The 21,177-nt window shown below is 50.0% G+C and overlaps 1 protein-coding gene across 1 annotated transcript in view; it reads right to left on the bottom strand.

The window, feature by feature from the left end:
* Positions 1 to 1,362: 1,362 nt before the first annotated feature.
* The window catches only part of asic4a (acid-sensing (proton-gated) ion channel family member 4a), a 702,368-nt gene continuing 682,553 nt past the window's right edge, over positions 1,363 to 21,177 (bottom strand). Inside the window, exons 4-10 of the mRNA XM_068034447.1 lie at positions 18,350 to 18,506; positions 14,745 to 14,801; positions 13,599 to 13,752; positions 12,658 to 12,749; positions 10,304 to 10,383; positions 3,690 to 3,791; positions 1,363 to 1,470 (exon numbers count right to left, since the gene is read on the bottom strand). Coding sequence (XP_067890548.1) covers positions 1,363 to 1,470; positions 3,690 to 3,791; positions 10,304 to 10,383; positions 12,658 to 12,749; positions 13,599 to 13,752; positions 14,745 to 14,801; positions 18,350 to 18,506 — 750 coding nt within the window. The remainder of the gene's footprint in view (positions 1,471 to 3,689; positions 3,792 to 10,303; positions 10,384 to 12,657; positions 12,750 to 13,598; positions 13,753 to 14,744; positions 14,802 to 18,349; positions 18,507 to 21,177) is intronic.

The raw sequence follows: 21,177 nt of genomic DNA, 5'->3' as shown, positions 1-21,177 counted from the left end.
CTTACCTTAAATCTATGCCCCCTGGTTATTGACCCCTCCGCGAAGGGAAAAAGTTTCTTCCTATCTAACCTATCAATGCCCCTCATAATTTTGTATACCTCAATCAGGTCCCCCCTCAGCCTTCTCCGCTCTGAGGAAAACAACCCTAGCCTTTTCAGTTTCTCTTCATAGCTGAAATGCTCCAGCCCAGGCAACATCCTGGTGAATCTCCTCTGCACCCTCTCCAGTGCAATCACATCCTTCCTATAGTGTGGTGCCCAGAACTGTACACAGTTCTCCAGCTGTGGCCTAACTAGCATTTTATACAGCTCCATCATAACCTCCCTGCTCTTATATTCTACGCCTCGGCTAATAGAAGCCCTGACCCTCTGGGGAACACCACTGATGTACAGAAGATGTTCCCACTTTTGGGGGGGGACTGGAAATGGGGGCCAGAAATATGAGATGGTCAACAATATTTGCAATAGTGAATTCAGGAGAAATGTCTTTACGCAGAGAGTGATGTGAATATGGATCTCATTGCAGCACAGGAGGAGGCTTGTACTATTACTGAACTCACACTGGCACACAGTGTGGCCTGTACGTTTACTAATCTGATATTCATACAGCTCAGGCTTTGAATGATAAGTGTTCACTCCGAGCAGTTGCCATGTGTGCACAAAAAAAGTCTGTTAGATTCTGATCATTTCTCCACTGCCCTGCCCTGCCCACCCCTGATTCTGCCTCCAATTCACCTGAAATTCTGAGCTTGAATTCGATGCAGTGAGACCAGTGAGATCCCTCATTTCACTCAGTCCGTTCAACCTCACTACCTACGAGACTGTTGCAGGCAGCAGTTAGTTTAGATATTATACGGGTCACCATTGTGACCTGCCAATAGGAGTGTAATTAATTTTCAACAGGCCTGGTATGTGCTTGGCTGTGAACAGGGCCTTCCCCAATATTAAAACCTGCAGGGTCTGATAACAGCTCAAACTCAGGAATTAAATTCAGCTGCAGTACAATCATTTCACTCTTGGTTTTTAAAAAAAAGATAGATAGAAATAGGCATTTTCCAGTTCCAGCGAAATGTTTTGGGGAGAGATGGTTACCACAGCAACTAAGTAAGTCCTTGGGAAAGAGGTTTGCAGTAGGAAATATTGACAAGTATTGTGCAAGGCTTTGGCTTGAGTTTCTGCTGTTGAGATGTTGATGAGAGTGGGAGGGTTCAGAGAAACAGAGATTCTACGACTCTCTGTTCAAGAGGCTTTTCAGAGGAGGGAGGAGGAAGGGAGGGAAGGGGACACAATGGAGGAACAGAAAGAGGGAGGGAAGAAGATACGAGGAAGGGAGACGAGTAGGTCCCATTATCCCTGGTCACAGTCAACAAGCAAAGTCCTCAAAGGGTAGTCTGTGCTGAGGGTGATGAGGCAGCATGTTGGTGGCGTGAGCCATTCCTTCAGGGTTGCATCTCAGTGCCTCACATGAGCTCTGTGAAAACAAACATGGAAGATTCTGGTAAAACACCATTCTCAGTTCCACAACAAACCAGCTTTGCCAGTGATGGTCAGATTCTATATTCACAAACACACTCATCAGACTTTTACTTTTTCACTCTGGGGGTAGATGATGAACCTCAATTTTTTTCTTTGTGGGACGTGGGTGTCATTGACAAGGCTAGCATTTATTGCCCATCCCTAATAGCCCTTTGAGAAACAAAGTGGCTTGCTCGGCCATTTCAGAGTCAACCACATTGCTGTGGGTCTGGAGTCACATGTAGGCCAGACCAGGTAAGGACGGCAGATTTCCTTCCCTAAAAGGACATGAGTGAAGCAGATGGGTTTTTATAACAATCGACAGTGGCTCCAGTAGAGCACCTTTTTTTAAACTCCAGATTTATTAATTAAGTTCAAATTTCACCATCTGCCATGGTGGGATTCGCACCCATGTTGGCAGAAGATTAGACTGGGCTCTAGATTACTCGAGCTGTGACATTATCACTACACCACCACCTCCCTCAATGCACAAGAATACAGGAATTGGGAGCAGGAGTAGACCATATGCTCCACAATTCAATACAATCATGGCTGATCTTGGGCTTCAATTCCACTTTCCTGCCCACTCCCCATATCCCTTGATTCCCTGGAAGACCAAAATCTATCTATCCCAGCCTTAAATAAACTCAATGATGGAGAATCCACAACCCTCTGGGGTAGAGAATTCCCAAGATTCACAACCCTTTGAGTGAAGTAATTTCTCCTCATCTCAGTCCTGAATGATCGGCCCCTTATCCTGAGACTGTGTCCCCGTGTTCTAGATTCCCTGACCAGTGGGAACAATCTCTCAGCTTGTACCCTATCAAACCCTTTCAGAATCTTGTATGTCTCAATTAGATCACCTCTCATTCTTCGAAACTCCAGAGAATATCGACCATATTTACTCAGCTTCTCATCATAGAACAACCCCGTGACACCAGGTTTGTGAAATGCATCCGGTTGTGAGACCCACTGTCGGAGGGTCAGTACTGAGGGAGTGCAACACTATTAGAGGGACAGTACTGAGCGAGCACTGCACTGTCAGTGGGCAGTACTCAGGGAGCACCGCATTATCACAAAGGATGTAATGAGGGAGGGCTGCACTGTCGGAGGGTCAGTATTGAGGGAGTGCTGCACTGTCGGAGGGTCAGTACTGAGGGAGTGCTGCACTGTCGGAGGGACAGTACTGTGAGAGCACCGCACTATCACAAAGGATGTACTGAGGGAGTGCTGCACTGTCAGAGGGTCAGTACTGAGGTAGCGCTGCACTGTCGGAGGGTCAGTACTGAGGGAGTGCTGCACTATCAGAGGGTCATTACTGAGGGAGTGCTGCACTGTCGGAGGGTCAGTACTGAGGGAGTGCTGCATTGTCGGAGGGTCAGTACTCAGGGAGTGCTGCACTGTCGGAGGGTCACTACTGAGGGAGTGCTGCATTGTCGGAGGGTCAGTACTGAGGGAGTGCTGCATTGTCGGAGGGTCAGTACTGAGGGAGTGCTGCATTGTCGGAGGGTCAGTACTGAGGGAGTGCTGCACTATCAGAGGGTCAGTACTGAGGGAGTGCTGCATTGTCGGAGGGTCAGTACTGAGGGAGTGCTGCGCTGTCGGAGGGTCAGTACTGAGGGAGTGCTGCACTGTCGGAGGGTCAGTACTGAGGGAGTGCTGCACTGTCGGAGGGTCAGTACTGAGGGAGTGCTGCACTGTCAGAGGGCCAGTACTGAGGGAGTGCTGCACTGTCGGAGGGTCAGTACTGAGGGAGTGCTGCATTGTCGGAGGGTCAGTACTGAGGGAGTGCTGCATTGTCGGAGGGTCACTACTGATAGAGTGCTGCATTGTCCGAGGACCTATCTTTCATATGAGGTGTTAAACCAAGGGCCCTTCTATCCTCAGAGGAGGATATAAAAGATCCCATAGCTACAAGTGAAGAAGAGCAGGGAGGTTCTCCCCGGTGTAATGGGCTCAATATTTATCCCTCCATTAATATCACTAAAACAGATTATCTGATCCCTATCACATTGCTGTTGTGGGATCTTGCTGTGTTAAAATTAGCTGCTGGTTTTTCTGCACTACAACAGTGATTACACTTCAAAAATACTGCATTGGCTGTGAAACTCTTTTGCACATCTTGAGGTGGTGAAAGGTGCTACAGAAATGCAAGTCTGTCTTGTGGTTACTCACAAGCTTGAAATCCTCTAGCACGAGTGTGGCAATACTGTCCTGGGTTTCTGTGGGAGTGCGGCGGTGAGGATGGAACACTTGCCGGAGTTTTTTCTGGATCAGCTGCAAAACAACAACAACAACAACACATGATTGTTCAGCCTGGACCTCCCCCACCCCCGCCGAGCCCTCGAGACATTCTCCCCACCCACTGCTCTCCTGCCCAACTCCAGGGGTGCAGCTCAGCCTGCTTTACCTCAACACAAGGAACCATTGGTGAGGCCTCAGCACAGAGAGGGGATGCTGGCGGGCTATTGCACCACATGGGGATTCACACCCCGGCCTGATCCTGTACTCATGTGGTGACTGTGCATGTGTCGCTGGTTAAGGATCACAGGTGGGAACCATGGCTGTTTTTTTCCCCCTCTCTGTAACATCTAGCATTCCAACCAATTCCAGTGTGCACAGAATGTGGGTAATTCATGTTTGCACAGAAGCTCCAGCACAGAAACAGGCTGTTCGGCCCAACGGGTATATGTTGGTGTTTATGCTCCACATGAGCCTCCTCCCACCCCTTCTTCATCACCCCCTATCACCATATCCTTCTATTCCTTTCTCCCTCATGTGTTTATCCAGCTTCCCCTTAAATGTATTTACACTGTTCACCTCAACCACTCCCTGTGGTAGCGAGTCCCACATTCTCACCATTCTCTGGGTAAAGTTGTTTCTTCTCAATCCCCCATTGGATTTAAGGAAGTGGCTCTAGAAATAGTAGATGCATTGCTGGTCATTTTTCAAAATTCTGCAGACTCTGGAACAGTTCCAGCAGATTGGAGGGTAGCTAATGTAACCCCACTATTTAAAAAAGGAGGTAGAGAGAAAACAGGGAATTATAGACCGGTTAGTCTGACTTCGGTAGTGGGGAAAATGCAAGAGTCCATTATTAAAGATGGAATAGCAGAGCATTTGGAAAACAATGACAGGATCGGACAAAGTCAACATGGATTTACGAAAGGGAAATCATGCTTGACAAATCTACAGGAATTTTTTGAGGATGTATCAAGTAGAATAGATAAGGGAGAACCAGTGGATGTGGTGTATTTGGACTTTCAGAAGGCTTTTGAAAAAGTCCCACATAAGAGATTAGCATGCAAAATTAAATCACATGGGATTGGGGGTAAAGTACTGACATGGATAGAGAACTGGTTGGCAGACAGGAAACAAAGAGTAGGAATAAACGGGTCTTTTTCCGAGTGGCAGGCAGTGACTAGTGGGGTACCGCAGGGATCAGTGCTAGGACCCCAGCTATTCACAATATATATTAATGATATAGATGAGGGAATTAAATGTAATATATCCAAGTTTGCAGATGACACAAAGCTGGGTTTGCTAGTGCTGTTGGGAGGAGTTTAAACTAATTTGGCAGGGGGAGGGGACGCAGACTCCCAGCAGAATAGGGACACAGCTAAACACAGGAAAGCGAACAAGTCAGAGGGAATACAGTGGAAGTAAGTTTCAAGGGAGTAAGACCAGGATGGAAGGCCTCTACTTTAATGCCAGGAATATTGCAGGTAAAATGGATGAGTTAAGGGCAATGATTGACACGTGGAATTGTGATATAGTAGCATCACGGAGACATGGTTGAGGGAGGGGCAGGATTGGCAGCTCAATATCCCGGGATATAGAATCTTCAGGCGAGACAGAGGAGGGGGTAAAAGAGTAGGGGGCATTGCAATATTAGTTAAGGAGTCAGTTGCTGCAGTAAGGAGAGATGATATCTTGCAGGGGGCATCAAATGAAGCTTTATGGGTAGAGTTTAGGAATAAAAAAGGGACAGCCACATTGCGAAGTGTTTATTATAGACCCCCAGATAGTCAGCGGGAAATTGAGGAGCAAATATGTGCGCAATTTGCAGAGGTGTGTAAAAATAATAGGGTCATTATATTAGGTGATTTCAACTTTCCCAACATTAATTGGGATAGTCATCGTGTTAAGGGCTTAGATGGAGTGGAGTTCTTAAAATGTATACAGGAGAACCTTTTAGCTCAATATGTAGAGGATCCAACAAGGGAGGGTGCAGTGCTGGACCTAATTCTGGGGAATGAAGCCGGACAGGTGGTTGATGTGTTGGTGAGGGAGCATTTTGGTGATAGCGACCACAACATGGTACAATTTAATCTTGTTATGGAGAAAGAAATAGACAAGTTGCAAAAAAAGGTTTTGGATTGGGGGAGAGCGAATTTGCGTAAAATAAGGCAGGATCTGGCCAAGGTAGACTGGAAAGAGTTACTTGTCGGGAAATCTACAGAAGAGCAGTGGGGGGGCATTCAAAAAGGAAATGGGGAGGGTACAGGCCCACCATGTTCCCTCTAGGGTAATAGGTAGGAGCAACAAGCCCAGAGAACCATGGATGACTAGAAACATTCAGGGTATGATGAGAAGGAAAATAGAGGCTTTTAGCAAATACAAGGAGAGCAAATCAATGGAAGCATTAGTGGAGTACAGAAAGTGTAGGATGGAGCTTAAGAAAGCAATTAGGAGAGCAAAGAGGGGATATGAGAAAGCTGTGGCTGGTAAAAGTAGGGAAAATCCCAACTTGTTCTATAAGTATATCAATGGGAAGAGGATAACCAGGGAAAGAGTAGGACCCATTAGGGACCAAGGGGGAAATTTGTGGGTGGAGCCAAAGGACATTGGTAGGGTGTTGAATGAATACTTCACATCTGTCTTCACCCAAGAGAATGAGGATGTAGATATGGAATTTAGAGAGAGAGACTGTGAGGTTCTTGAGCAAATTGTCATAGGGAGTGACAAGGTATTGGAGGTTTTGGAAGGCTTAAAAGTGGACAAATCTCCAGGTCTGGATGATTTGTGTCCCAGGATGCTGTGGGAGGCAAGGGTGGAGATTGCAGGGGCTCTGACCCTAGTTTTTAATTCCTCTCTGGCCACCGGGGAGGTGCCAGAGGACTGGAGAACAGCTAATGTGATCCCACTATTTAAGAAAGGTTGTAGAGTTAAGCCAGGGAACTATAGAACAGTGAGTCTCACGTCAGTGGTAGGGAAACTATTGGAGAAAATCTGAAGGAGAGAATCTATCTCCACTTGGAGAGGCAAAATTTGATTAGGAATAGTCAGCATGGCTTTGTCAGAGGGAGGTCATGCCTAACAAATTTGATTGAATTTTTTGAGCATGTGACCAGGTGTGTAGATGAGGGTAGTGCAGTGGATGTAGTTTACATGGATTTCAGCAAAGCCTTTGACAAGGTCCCACATGGGAGACTTATCAAGAAAGCAAATGCACATGGGATACAAGGTAACTTGATAAGGTGGATTCAAAACTGGCTTAGCTGTAGGAGACAGGGAGTGATGACAGACGGCTGTTTTAGTGACTGGAAGCCAGTGTCCAGTGGCGTACCACAGGGATCTGTGCTGGGTCCCCTATTGTTTGTCATTTATATAAACGACATCGATGACTATGTAGGGGGCTAGGATCAGTAAGTTCGCGGATGACACAAAGATTGGCCGAGTGGTTAACAGTGAGGTTGAGTGTCTTAGGTTACAGGAAGATATAGACGGGATGGTCAAATGGGCAGAAAAGTGGCAGATGGAATTTAACGCTGAAAAGTGTGAGGTGATACACTTTGGAAGGAGTAATGTGACACGGAAGTATTCAATGAATGGCCTGACACTGGGAAGTTCCAAGGAACAAAGGGACCTCCATAGATCTCTGAAGGCAGACGGACAGGTTAATAGGGTGGTGAAAAATGCATATGGGACACTTGCCTTTGTCAATCGAGTCATAGATTACAAAAGCAGGGAGGTCATGTTGGAGGTGTATAGACCTTTGGTAAGGCCACAGCTGGAGTACTGTGTGCAATTCTGGTCGCCACATTATAGGAAGGATGTGATTGCATTGGAGGGGGTGCAGAGGCGATTCACTAGGATGTTGCCTGGGATGGAACATTTAAGCTATGAAGAGAGGTTGGATAGGCTTGGGTTGTTTTCGCTGGAGCAGAGAAGACTGAGGGGTGACCTGATTGAGGTGTACAAGATTATGAGGGGCATGGACAGGGTGGATAGGGAGCAGCTGTTCCCCTTAGTTGAAGGGTCAGTTACGAGGGGACACAAGTTTAAGATGAGGGGTGGGAGGTTTAAGGGGGATTTGAGGAAGAACTTTTTTACCCAGAGGGTGGTGACAGTCTGGAATGCCCTGCCTGGGAGGGTGGTAGAGGCAGGTTGCCTCACATCCTTTAAAAAGTACCTGGATGAGCACTTGGCACGTCATAACATTCAAGGCTATGGGCCAAGTGCTGGCAAATGGGATTAGGTAGACAGGTCAGTGTTTTAATGCATCGGTGCAGACTCGATGGGCCGAAAGGCCTCTTCTGCACTGTATTATTCTGTGATTCTGTGAAGAGGCCCTTTGGCCCATCGAATCTGCACTGATGCATTAAAGATACTATGTCTCCCTGATGGCTGCTATATTGCAATTCCACGTGTCAATCCTTGCCCTTAACTCATCCGTTTTACCTGCAATACTCCTGGCATTAAAGTAGAGGCCTTCCATCCTGGTCTTCCTCCCTTGAAACTTACTTCCGCTGTATTCCCTCTGACTTGTTTGCTTTCCTGTGTTTAGCTGTGTCCCTATTCTGCTAGGAGTCTGCGTCCCCTCCCCCTGCCAAATTAGTTTAAACTCCTCCCAACAGCACTAGCAAACCTGCCAGCAAGCATGTTAGTCCCCCTCTGGTTCAGATGTAGACCGTCCCGCTTGTACAGGTCCCACCTCCCCAGAAACAGTCCCAGTGGTCCAGGAATCTAAAACCCTCCCTCCTGCACCAACTCTTAAGCCACGCATTCATCTGTGCTATTCTCCTATTTCTATACTCGCTAGCACGTGGCACTGGGAGTAATCCAGAGATTACAACCAGAGAGGTCCTGCTTTTTAGTCTACTGCCGAACTCCCTGAATTCTTGATACAAGACCTCATCCCTCTTTCTACCTATGTCATTGGTACCAAGATGTACCATGACCTCTGCCTTATCACCCTCCCCCTTCAGGATGCCCTGCAGCCATTCATTGACATCCCGGACCCTGGCACCAGGGAGGCAACACACCATCCTGGAGTCTCGTTGACGGCCACAGTTGCGCCTATCTGTTCCCCGACTATAGAATCCCCTATTACTATTGCTCTTCCTCTCTTTCCCCCTTCCTGTGCAGACAGGCTGCTTGCGGTGCCAGAAGCTTGGCTCTGTCCACACTCCCTGGAGGAACCAGCCTCATCAGCCTCCAAAATGGAATACCGATTTGCAAGCGGGACCCCAGGGGACTCCTGAACTACCTGCCTGATTCTCTTGGACTGCCTGGTGGTCACCCATTCCCTTCCTTCCTCAAGTCCCTTCAGCTGCGGTGTGACCACCTCTCTATACGTGTTATCCACAATGCTCTCAGACTCACGGATGCGCCACAGTGTTTCCAGCCGCCGTTCCAGCTCTGAAACCCGAGCTTCCAGGTGCTGCAGCTGGACACACTTCCTGCACACATGCTTGTCCCGGGGACTGGAAATGTTCCCGGATTCCCACATGCAGCAAGAGGAGCAAACCACGGCTTTAAACTCTCCTGCCATGACTAAACCCTTTAAGTGTAAAACTTTTGAAGACTATTATAATAAAAAAATAAATCAACTAAGTCTTGCTAAAACAATGACTTACAATTCAATCCAGTTTGAAATATACCCACCAGGACTTACTCACCACTGAGCTGTGCTCTTTGGAAACCCTCGGCTCCCCTCACGCTCTTTGAGGACAGGGAGGAAATGAAAGGAACTCCTCGCTCCCTCCTCAGCGAACTCCCTCAGTCATAAAACTCCCACTTTAACACTCTAATGCAGCCCCAAATTAGCACTCTAGTGCAAACGAGCCTTATCTTTTCCAAAGAAAACAGCTCGGAGCTCAGTTCCACATCGGCCGGAGCCCAGACCCACATCGGCCGGAGCACAGACCCACATTGGCCGGAGCCCAGACACATCGACCGGAGCCCAGACCCACATCGGCCGGAACTGAGACCCACATCGGCCGGAACTGAGACCCACATTGGCCGGAGCTCAGAACCATATTGGCCGGAGCTCAGTCCCACATTGGCCGGAGCCCAGACCCACATTGGCCGGAGCCCAGACCCACATTGGCCGGAGCCCAGACACATCGACCGGAGCACAGACCCACATTGGCCGGAGCCCAGACACATCGACCGGAGCCCAGACCCACATCGGCCGGAACTGAGACCCACATTGGCCGGAGCTCAGAACCACATTGGCCGGAGCCCAGACACATCGACCGGAGCCCAGACCCACATCGGCCGGAACTGAGACCCACATTGGCCGGAGCTCAGAACCACATTGGCCGGAGCCCAGACACATCGACCGGAGCCCAGACCCACATTGGCCGGAGCCCAGACACATCGACCGGAGCCCAGTCCCACATCGGCCGGAGCCCAGACCCACATCGGCCGGAGCCCAGACTCACACTGGAAGCAGCTTTGCAACTTTAAATGATTGACATGGTCAATGCATTGTTCCTTGTGTAGGAAATTGTAGAAACTACAATCCGTTGGGGAACAGAGCAAGGCAGGGATCAGCTCACCTCATAGATGTAATCGAGGATCTCGAGGACGGTCAGTAAACTGGCTCCAATAAATAGGCCCATGTGACCACCAATGTCGCCTGCAAAAACAGGCAAAAAGAGCCGATGGGTTTAATGGTTTAGCAGCAAAACACCATCATTTCCCAAAGGACAAATGGAAAACAGTCTCACTGTTCATACACAGTCTCACTCTGACGGTTTATACACAGTCTCACTCTCACTGTTTATACACAGTCTCACTGTTTATACACAGTCTCACTCTGACGGTTTATACACAGTCTCACTCTCACTGTTTATACACAGTCTCACTGTTTATACACAGTCTCACTCTCACTCTTTATACACAGTCTCACTCCCACTGGTTATACACAGTCTCACTCTCACTGTTTATACACAGTCTCACTCTCACTGTTTATACACAGTCTCACTCTCACTGTTTATACACAGTCTCACTCCCACTGGTTATACACAGTCTCACTGCTTATATACAGTCTCACTCTGACTGTTTATATGCAGTCTCACTCTCACTCTTTATACACAGTCTCACTCTCACTGTTTATACACAGTCTCACTCCCACTGGTTATACACAGTCTCACTCCCACTGGTCATACACAGTCTCACTGTTTATACACAGTCTCACTCCCACTGGTCATACACAGTCTCACTGCTTATATACAGTCTCACTCTGACTGTTTATATGCAGTCTCACTCTCACTCTTTATACACAGTCTCACTCTCACTGCTTATACACAGTCTCACTCCCACTGGTTATACACAGTCTCACTCTCACTGTTTATACACAGTCTCACTCCCACTGGTTATACACAGTCTCACTCTCACTGTTTATACACAGTCTCACTCCCACTGGTTATACACAGTCTCACTCCCACTGGTCATACACAGTCTCACTGTTTATACACAGTCTCACTCCCACTGGTCATACACAGTCTCACTGGTTATACACAGTCTCACTCCCACTCTTTATACACAGTCTCACTGTTTATACACAGTCTCACTCCCACACTTTATACACAGTCTCACTCCCACTCCTTATACACAGTCTCACTCCCACTGGTTATACACAGTCTCACTCCCACTCTTTATATACTGTCTCACTGTTTATACACAGTCTCACTCCCACACTTTATACACAGTCTCACTCCCACTCCTTATACACAGTCTCACTCCCACTGTTTATACACAGTCTCACTCCCACTCTTTATACAGAGTCTCACTGTTTATACATAGTCTCACTGTTTATGCACAGTCTCACTCCCACTGGTTATACACAGTCTCACTCCCACTCTTTATACACCGTCTCACTCTCACTGCTTATACACAGTCTCACTCTCACTGTTTATACACAGTCTCACTCCCACTCTTTATGCACTGTCTCACTCTCACTGTTTATACACAGTCTCACTCTCACTGTTTATACACAGTCTCACTCCCACTGGTTATACACAGTCTCACTCCCACTGGTTTTACACAGTCTCACTCCCACTCTTTATACAGAGTCTCACTGTTTATACATAGTCTCACTGTTTATACACTGTCTCACTCCCATTCTTTATACACAGTCTCACTGTTTATACACCGTCTCACTCTCACTGCTTATACACAGTCTCACTCTCACTGGTTATACACAGTCTCACTCCCACTGTTTATACACAGTCTCACGCTCACTGTTTATACACAGTCTCACTCCCACTGGTATACACAGTCTCACTCTCACTGGTTATACACAGTCTCACTCTCACTGTTTATACACAGTCTCACGCTCACTGTTTATACACAGTCTCACTCCCACTGGTTATACACAGTCTCACTCTCACTGGTTATACACTGTCTCACTCCCACTGGTTATATACAGTTTCACTCCCACTGTTTATACATAGTCTCACTGTTTATACACTGTCTCACTCCCACTCTTTATACAGAGTCTCACTGTTTATACAGAGTCTCACTGTTTATACACAGTCTCACTCCCACTCTTTATACAGAGTCTCACTGTTTATACACAGTCTCACTTCCACTCTTTATACATAGTCTCACTGTTTATACACTGTCTCACTCCCACTCTTTATACAGAGTCTCACTGTTTATACACAGTCTCACTGTTTATACACAGTCTCACTCCCACTCTTTATACAGAGTCTCACTGTTTATACACAGTCTCACTCCCACTCTTTATATACTGTCTCACCCTCACTGGTGGAATTTCCTGTCATATTCCCTGGATTGTTATTCCAGTAAGTTACACGTTTACTCTGACTCTTTGTTCACTGTGCATCAAGTCTCCTCTCTATGCTCTAAAATGTCACAAATACACTGTTCATGTCCGATCACTCACCAAGCAATCCTGCCACATCGTAAGCTTTCTTCTGTTCGATGGTTTCATAATTTAGAACTTCAAAGTAAATGTCCAACACAAGGTAGTTCTCTCTGTGAGGAAGGGATATGGAGAAGTCAAACGTGAGGACACAGGTTCTCCACAGCTTGCAGATCTCTCCCCCATTCACTCCCAATCAAGCCTTCACCCCTTGTCCCCTGACTGTCCCTGAAAACTGTTGCTGGACAGCCACTATCACTTTCTTTCAAAGCACCGTCACCTCTTCAAATAAAGTACAGTGACATTCAGAACATGGAGCTATTATCTCATGTTCCAGAAATTTCTGTTGCAGTTTAAAGAAAGTAGATAAATCTAGTGTTGCTATAAAACCTTTCACAGCATTGAGGCTGTTCCAAAGCGTTTGACAGCAGATGAAATACTTTTGAAATGTAGTCACTGTTGTTATGTAGGAAATGTGAAAGGAAATTTGAGCACAGCAAGATCCCACAAAGAGCAATGGGACAATGACCACATAGTCTATTTGACTGATGTCAGTTGAGGGTTAAATATTGGCCCAGGACACTGGCATTCCCTCACTACCCTCTGGAATGTGATCACTGGGGAAATGTCAGCACTCTCTCACAGTGTCCTTGAATCCTTGCTACTCTCTCTCTGTCAGTGGGGCTCTGGCCCAAACCTCATGCACCATTTCACTTCAAACTTTCTCACCAGGGTTCAGTTTACCTCAGAGACATGATCTGCTTGATCCGTGCCTACTTCCTCTCACACACACTCCTCTCTAACCATGCCCTCTCACAACGGTATTCATTAATCACTTAACCAGAGATTTTCCCTTCTGGTGCCTCAGATACTTGCCTTTCCCAAGTTGAATGTGTGACACAATGATCTCCAACTGCGGAATGTGTCCGTGTGTCCAACAGACAAGAACAGAAAACACTTACTTTACATTTTGCTCGGAAGTGTTGTATCTCTTGGCCAGGAACTTGGAGGAGCCTTTGCTGGGGATCTTAACCATGGACAGTTCCTTGTTATACCTTGTTAAGTGGCAGGGTGTCTCACACTTGCAACTTTGGTTTGACATTACAATCAGATCATCTGCAGAAACAGAAGAAGACAATAATGAGCTAATATCCTGACAAAACGAGATGTCCCACATCCATCAACACAACAGAAACAAAAACAAAGCTAGAAACAGACTTTCAGCTCATCATCCCCACTTCTCTTACACTCCATGTACACTCTCCCTACCATGGACTCTACCCACCCATTTAATCACCTCCTGCACTCCATGCACCCGCTACCCTTTGAGAGCCCAGTTCTCTGCTGGTTCTCTCTGTGCTGAGTGCATGGACACAGACCTGGGTGTATGTTCATAAATCTTTGAAGGTGGCCTGACAGACGGTTAAAAAAGCCTATGGGATCCTTGACTTTATTAATAGAGGATTAGAGTACAAAAGCAAGGACGTTATTGCTAAACATTTATAAATTACTGGTTAGGCCCCAACTGGAGGATTGTGTTCAATTCTGGGCTTCACACTTTAGGAAGGATGTCAAGACAACGGAGAGGGTGTGGAGGAGATTTACCAGAAATGTTCCAGGGATGTGGAGAGACTGGAGAAGCTGCGATTGATCTCCTTAGAGCAGAGAAGGTTAATGGGGAGATTTAATAGAGGTGTTCAAAATCATGAAGGGTTTTGATAGATTAATAAGGAGAAACAGTTTCCACTGACGGAGGGTCAGTAACCAGAGGGACACAGATTAAGATCATTGGTAAAAGAATCAGAGGGGGAGATGAGGAGAATGTTTTTACGCAGTGAGTTGTTGTGATCTGGAACGCGCTGCCTGAAAGGGCGGTGGAAGCAGATTCAATAGTAACTTTCAAAAGGGAATTGGATAAATACTTGAAAGGGAAAAATTTGCAGGACTGTGGGGAAAGAACAGGGGAGTGGGACTAATTGGATAGCTCTTTGAAAGAGTCAGCACAGGTATGATGGGCCGAATGGCCCCCTTCTGTGCTGTAAGATTTTGTGCTTTTGTTAATGTATCAAAGCCACGTTGTGAGTGAGAGGAAAGAAGCAATCACTCACCCAGGATCCTGTCCGCACACTCCATGTATTGCTTCGGTGTACAGATCTCTTCATTACCTGAGGAATGAAAACAACCTCAGGAACAGTGAAGCTGTCAAAACCTCAATCATGAGGCAAAATATTTGTTTCTCAACATTCCCACTGTCTGCTTTTCATTGGCTGTGAGAACACAGAGATGCTCTGACATTGTGGATGGAGCTACAATGCAACACCAGAGCATCAAACTAAAGGAAGCTGTACTGATACTGAGCTATCATTGAAGAGGAGCCAATCGGAGCACAAATGATGATTCCGCCTCCGAGCCTGGAGTGTTATCAACTCAAAGTCAGCACCAAATAAACGCCTGAATTACCCAACACACACTGGAAAACCAACTCTCTCCACATAATCTGCACTTCTCCAGAGAACTGCATTCCCTCCCCCACCTTAAACAACAGGCCCCCTCCCCCACCTTAAACACCAAGTCCCTCCCCCACCTTAAAACAACAGGCCCCTCCCCCACCTTAAACAACAGGCCCCTCCCCCACCTTAAACAACAGGCCCCTCCCCCACCTTAAACACCAAGTCCCTCCCCCACCTTAAAACAACAGGCCCCTCCCCCACCTTAAACAACAGGCCCCTCCCCCACCTTAAACAACAGGCCCCTCCCCCACCTTAAACACCAAGTCCCTCCCCCACCTTAAACACCAAGTCCCTCCCCCACCTTAAAACAACAGGCCCCTCCCCCACCTTAAACACCAAGTCCCTCCCCCACCTTAAACAACAGGCCCCTCCCCCACCTTAAACAACAGGCCCCTCCCCCACCTTAAACACCAAGTCCCTCCCCCACCTTAAACAACAGGCCCCTCCCCCACCTTAAACACCAAGTCCCTCCCCCACCTTAAACACCAAGTCCCTCCCCCACCTTAAACAACAGGCCCCTCCCCCACCTTAAACAACAGGCCCCTCCCCCACCTTAAACACCAAGTCCCTCCCCCACCTTAAACACCAAGTCCCTCCCCCACCTTAAACAACAGGCCCCTCCCCCACCTTAAACAACAGGCCCCTCCCCCACCTTAAACACCCACTCCCTCCCCCACCTTCAACAACAGGACCCTCCCCCACCTTAAACACCAAGTCCCTCCACCACCTTAAACAACAGGCCCCCTCCCCCACCTTAAACAACAGGCCCCTCCCCCACCTTAAACACCAAGTCCCTCCACCACCTTAAACAACAGGCCCCTCCCCCACCTTAAACACCCACTCCCTCCCCCACCTTAAACAACAGGCCCCTCCCCCACCTTAAACAACAGGCCCCTCCCCCACCTTAAACACCAAGTACCTCCCCCACCTTAAACAACAGGACCCTCCCCCACCTTAAACAACAGGCCCCTCCGCCACCTTAAACACCAAGTCCCTCCCCCACCTGAAACAACAGGCCCCTCCCCCACCTTAAACACCCACTCCCTCCCCCACCTTCAACAACAGGCCCCTCCCCCACCTTAAACACCCACCCCACCCCCACCTTAAACAACAGGCCCCACCCAGACCTTAAACAACAGGCCCCACCCCCACCTTAAACATCTTCCCCACCCCCACCTTAAACACCCACCCCAACCCCACCTTAAACAACAGGCCCCACCCACACCTTAAACAACAGGCCCCACCCCCACCTTAAGCACCTTCCCCACCCCCACCTTAAACACCCACCCCCACCTTAAACAACAGGCCCCTCCCCCACCTTAAACAACAGGCCCCTCCCCCACCTTAAACACCAAGTCCCTTCCCCACCTTAAACAACAGGCCCCTCCCCCACCTAAACAACAGGCCCCTCCCCCACCTGAAACACCAAGTCCCTCCCCCACCTTAAGCAACAGCCCCCACCCCCACCTTAAACACCAAGTCCCTCCCCCACCTTAAACACCAAGTCCCTCCCCCACCTTAAAACAACAGGCCCCTCCCCCACCTTAAACAACAGGCCCCTCCCCCACCTTAAACAACAGGCCCCTCCCCCACCTTAAACACCAAGTCCCTCCCCCACCTTAAACACCAAGTCCCTCCCCCACCTTAAAACAACAGGCCCCTCCCCCACCTTAAACACCAAGTCCCTCCCCCACCTTAAACAACAGGCCCCTCCCCCACCTTAAACAACAGGCCCCTCCCCCACCTTAAACACCAAGTCCCTCCCCCACCTTAAACAACAGGCCCCTCCCCCACCTTAAACACCAAGTCCCTCCCCCACCTTAAACACCAAGTCCCTCCCCCACCTTAAACAACAGGCCCCTCCCCCACCTTAAACAACAGGCCCCTCCCCCACCTTAAACACCAAGTCCCTCCCCCACCTTAAACACCAAGTCCCTCCCCCACCTTAAACAACAGGCCCCTCCCCCACCTTAAACAACAGGCCCCTCCCCCACCTTAAACACCCACTCCCTCCCCCACCTTCAACAACAGGACCCTCCCCCACCTTAAACACCAAGTCCCTCCACCACCTTAAACAACAGGCCCCCTCCCCCACCTTAAACAACAGGCCCCTCCCCCACCTTAAACACCAAGTCCCTCCACCACCTTAAACAACAGGCCCCTCCCCCACCTTAAACACCCACTCCCTCCCCCACCTTAAACAACAGGCCCCTCCCCCACCTTAAACAACAGGCCCCTCCCCCACCTTAAACACCAAGTACCTCCCCCACCTTAAACAACAGGACCCTCCCCCACCTTAAACAACAGGCCCCTCCGCCACCTTAAACACCAAGTCCCTCCCCCACCTTAAACAACAGGCCCCTCCCCCACCTTAAACACCCACTCCCTCCCCCACCTTCAACAACAGGCCCCTCCCCCACCTTAAACACCCACCTCACCCCCACCTTAAACAACAGGCCCCACCCACACCTTAAACAACAGGCCCCACCCCCACCTTAAGCACCTTCCCCACCCCCACCTTAAACACCCACCCCCACCTTAAACAACAGGCCCCTCCCCCACCTTAAACAACAGGCCCCTCCCCCACCTTAAACACCAAGTCCCTTCCCCACCTTAAACAACAGGCCCCTCCCCCACCTAAACAACAGGCCCCTCCCCCACCTGAAACACCAAGTCCCTCCCCCACCTTAAGCAACAGCCCCCACCCCCACCTTAAACAGCCACTCCCTCTCCCATCTACAAACATTCACTCCCTCCACCACCGATGCACAGTGACAGCAGTGTGTACCATCTGCAAGATGCACTGCAGCAATGCACCAAGGCTCCTTAGACAGCACCTTCCAAACCCGCGACCTCTACCACCTAGAAGGACAAGAGCACCAGATGCATGGGAACACCACCACCTGCAAGTTCCCCTCCAAGTCACACACCATCCTGACTTGGAATTATATCACCGTTCCTTCACTGTCGCTGGGTCAAAGTCCTGTCCTAGTTGAATACCATTAGCAAATTTTTCTCTGGCATATCTCAATATATCTGTATATAATCATCTATCGCAGTAACGATCTGTCTATTCCCGGTTATTCGATAATATCTCTATCCTTCTTCCCCACTAATAATCTCTGATTAAACCCCTCATTAATGCAGTACGATGCTGTGACTGTGAGGGGCAGGGCAGTACCAACTATAAGTCTCACACCTACCTGGCATGTGAACCATTCGACAGTTACATTCCCTGACCACAGCCTCCTTCTCGCAGTAGATGCGACATGCTGTCAGAGTATAATCTTCATATCCAGGGAGAAGGCTCCCCCTTAACTCCGACCTGCAGTTACCCCAAGGTTGCGGCAAGTAGGTCAACTGAATATGGAAATAGAACAACAGAAAAACACAAACATCAAACACTCCCAAAGAAGTACAGCACGGGATTGGCTGGAGAGTTTGGAGCACTTCCTGTGTGCAATTAGTTGAACCAGCTGCACCTGAGCAGGCTGTGGGAGCTGGAACTGGAGAGAACAGAGCAGAGTGGAGAGAGCAGAGCAGAGAGAGCAGAGCAGAGAGAGCAGAGCAGAGAGAGCAGAGCAGAGATAGCAGAGCAGAGCGGAGAGAACAGAGCGGAGAGAGCAGAGCAGAGAGAGCAGAGCAGAGCGGAGAGAACAGAGCGGAGAGAGCAAAGCGGAGAGAGCAGAGCTGAGAGGGCAGAACGGAGAGGGCAGAGTGGAGGGAGCAGAGCAGAGAGAGCAGAGCGGAGAGAGCAGAGCGGAGAGAGCAGAGCGGAGAGGGCAGAGTGGAGAGAGCAGAGCAGAAAGAGCAGAGCGGAGAGAGCAGAGCAGAGAGAGCAGAGCAGAGAGAGCAGAGCAGAGCAGAGAGAGCAGAGCAGAGCGGAGAGAACAGAGTGGAGAGAGCAGAGCAGAGAGAGCAGAGCAGAGCGGAGAGAACAGAGCGGAGAGAGCAAAGCGGAGAGAGCAGAGCTGAGAGGGCAGAACAGAGAGGGCAGAGTGGAGGGAGCAGAGCAGAGAGAGCAGAGCGGAGAGGGAAGAGTGGAGGGAGCAGAGCAGAAAGAGCAAAGCGGAGAGAGCACAGCAGAGATGGCAGAGAGGAGAGAGCAGAGAGGAGAGGGCAGAGCGGAGAGAGCAGAGTGGAGACAGCAGAGCGGAGAGGGAAGAACAGAGAGGGCAGAGTGGAGGGAGCAGAGCAGAGAGAGCAGAGCGGAGAGAGCAGAGCGGAGAGAGCAGAGCGGAGAGGGCAGAACGGAGAGAGCAGAGCAGAAAGAGCAAAGCGGAGACAGCACAGCAGAGATGGCAGAGAGGAGAGAGCAGAGAGGAGAGGGCAGAGCGGAGACAGCAGAGCGGAGAGGGCAGAGCGGGGAGGGCAGAGTGGAGGGAGCAGAGCGAAGAGGCCAGAGCAGAGAGGCCAGAGCAGAGAGGGCAGAGCAGAGAGAGCAGAGCAGAGAGAACAGAGGGCAGAGCGGAGAGGGCAGAGCGGAGAGGGCAGAGAGGAGGGAGAAGAGCAGAGAGAGCAGAGCAGAGAGAGCAGAGCGGAGAGAGCAGAGTGGAGAGAGAAGAGTGGAGAGAGCAGAGCAGAGAGAGCAGAGCGGAGAGAGCAGAGCGGAGAGAGCAGAGCGGAGAGGGCAGAGCAGAGAGAGCACAGCAGAGATGGCAGAGAGGAGAGAGCAGAGAGGAGAGGGCAGAGCGGAGAGTGCAGTGCGGAGAGGGCAGAGTGAAGAGAGCAGAGCGGAGACAGCAGAGCGGAGGGAACAGAGTGGAGGGAGCAGAGTGAGACGGCAGAGAGGAGAGGGCAGAGTGAAGAGAGCAGAGTGAAGAGCGCAGAGTGGAGAGAGTAGAGTGGAGAGGGGAGAGCAGAGACAGCAGAGCGGAGAGGGCAGAGTGGAGAGGGCAGAGAGGAGAGAGCAGAGCAGAGACGGCAGAGAGGTGAGGGCAGAGAGGAGAGAGCAGAGAGGAACGGGCAAAGCGGTGATGGCAGAACGGAGACGGCAGAGCGAGAAGAGCAGAGCGGAGAGAGCAGAGCAGAGAAGGCAGAGAGGAGAGGGCAGAGAGGAGAGAGCAGAGCGGAGAGGGCTGAGTGGAGAGAACAGAATGGAGAGAGCAGAGCGGAGAGAGCAGAGTGGAAAGGGCAGAGTGGAGAGGGCAGAGCGGAGAGGGCAGAGCAGAGAGGGCAGAGTGGTGTGTGCAGAGTGGAGAGCGCAGAGCAGGGAGAGCAGAGTGGAGAGGGCAGAGTGGAGAGGGCAGAGTGGAGTCGGCAGAGTGGAGAGGGCAGAGCGGAGAGGGCAGAGCGGAGAGTGCATAGTGGAGAGAGCAGAGTGGAGAGAGCAGAGCAGAAAGAGCAAAGCGGAGAGACCACAGCAGAGATGGCAGAGAGGAGAGAGCAGAGCGGAGAGGGCAGAGCGGAGAGGGCAGAGCGGAGATGGCAGAGCGGAGACAGCAGAGCGGAGACAGCAGAGCGGAGAGGGCAGAGTGGAGGGAGCAGAGCGGAGAGGGCAGAGCAGAGAGAGCAGAGCAGAGAAAGCAGAGCAGAGAGAGCAGAGAGTAGAGGGCAGAGCGGAGAGGGCAGAGCGGAGAGGGCAGAGTGGAGGGAGAAGAGCAGAGAGAGCAGAGCAGAGAGAGCAGAGCGGAGAGGGCAGAGCAAAGAGCGGAGAGGGAAGAGTGGAGAGAGCAGAGCGGAGAGAGCAGAGCGGAGAAGGCAGAGTGGAGGGAGCAGAGCAGAGAGAGCAGCGCGGAGAGAGCAGAGTGGAGAGAGCAGAGTGGAGAGAGCAGAGTGGAGAGGGCAGAGTGGAGAGAGCAGAGCAGAAAGAGCAGAGCGGAGAGAGCACAGCAGAGATGGCAGAGAGGAGAGAGCAGAGTGGAGAGGGCAGAGCGGAGAGTGCAGTGCGGAGATGGCAGAGCGGAGACAGCAGAGCGGAGACAGCAGAGCGGAGAGGGCAGAGTGGAGGGAGCAGAGCGGAGAGGGCAGAGCAGAGAGAGCAGAGCAGAGAAAGCAGAGCAGAGAGAGCAGAGAGGAGAGGGCAGAGCGG

This window comes from Heterodontus francisci, chromosome 7, assembly GCF_036365525.1.
Source record: "Heterodontus francisci isolate sHetFra1 chromosome 7, sHetFra1.hap1, whole genome shotgun sequence".
Lineage (NCBI taxonomy): Eukaryota > Metazoa > Chordata > Chondrichthyes > Heterodontiformes > Heterodontidae > Heterodontus > Heterodontus francisci.
Note: the sequence above shows the minus strand (reverse complement) of the source record. Positions and strands in the feature narration are given on the sequence as shown.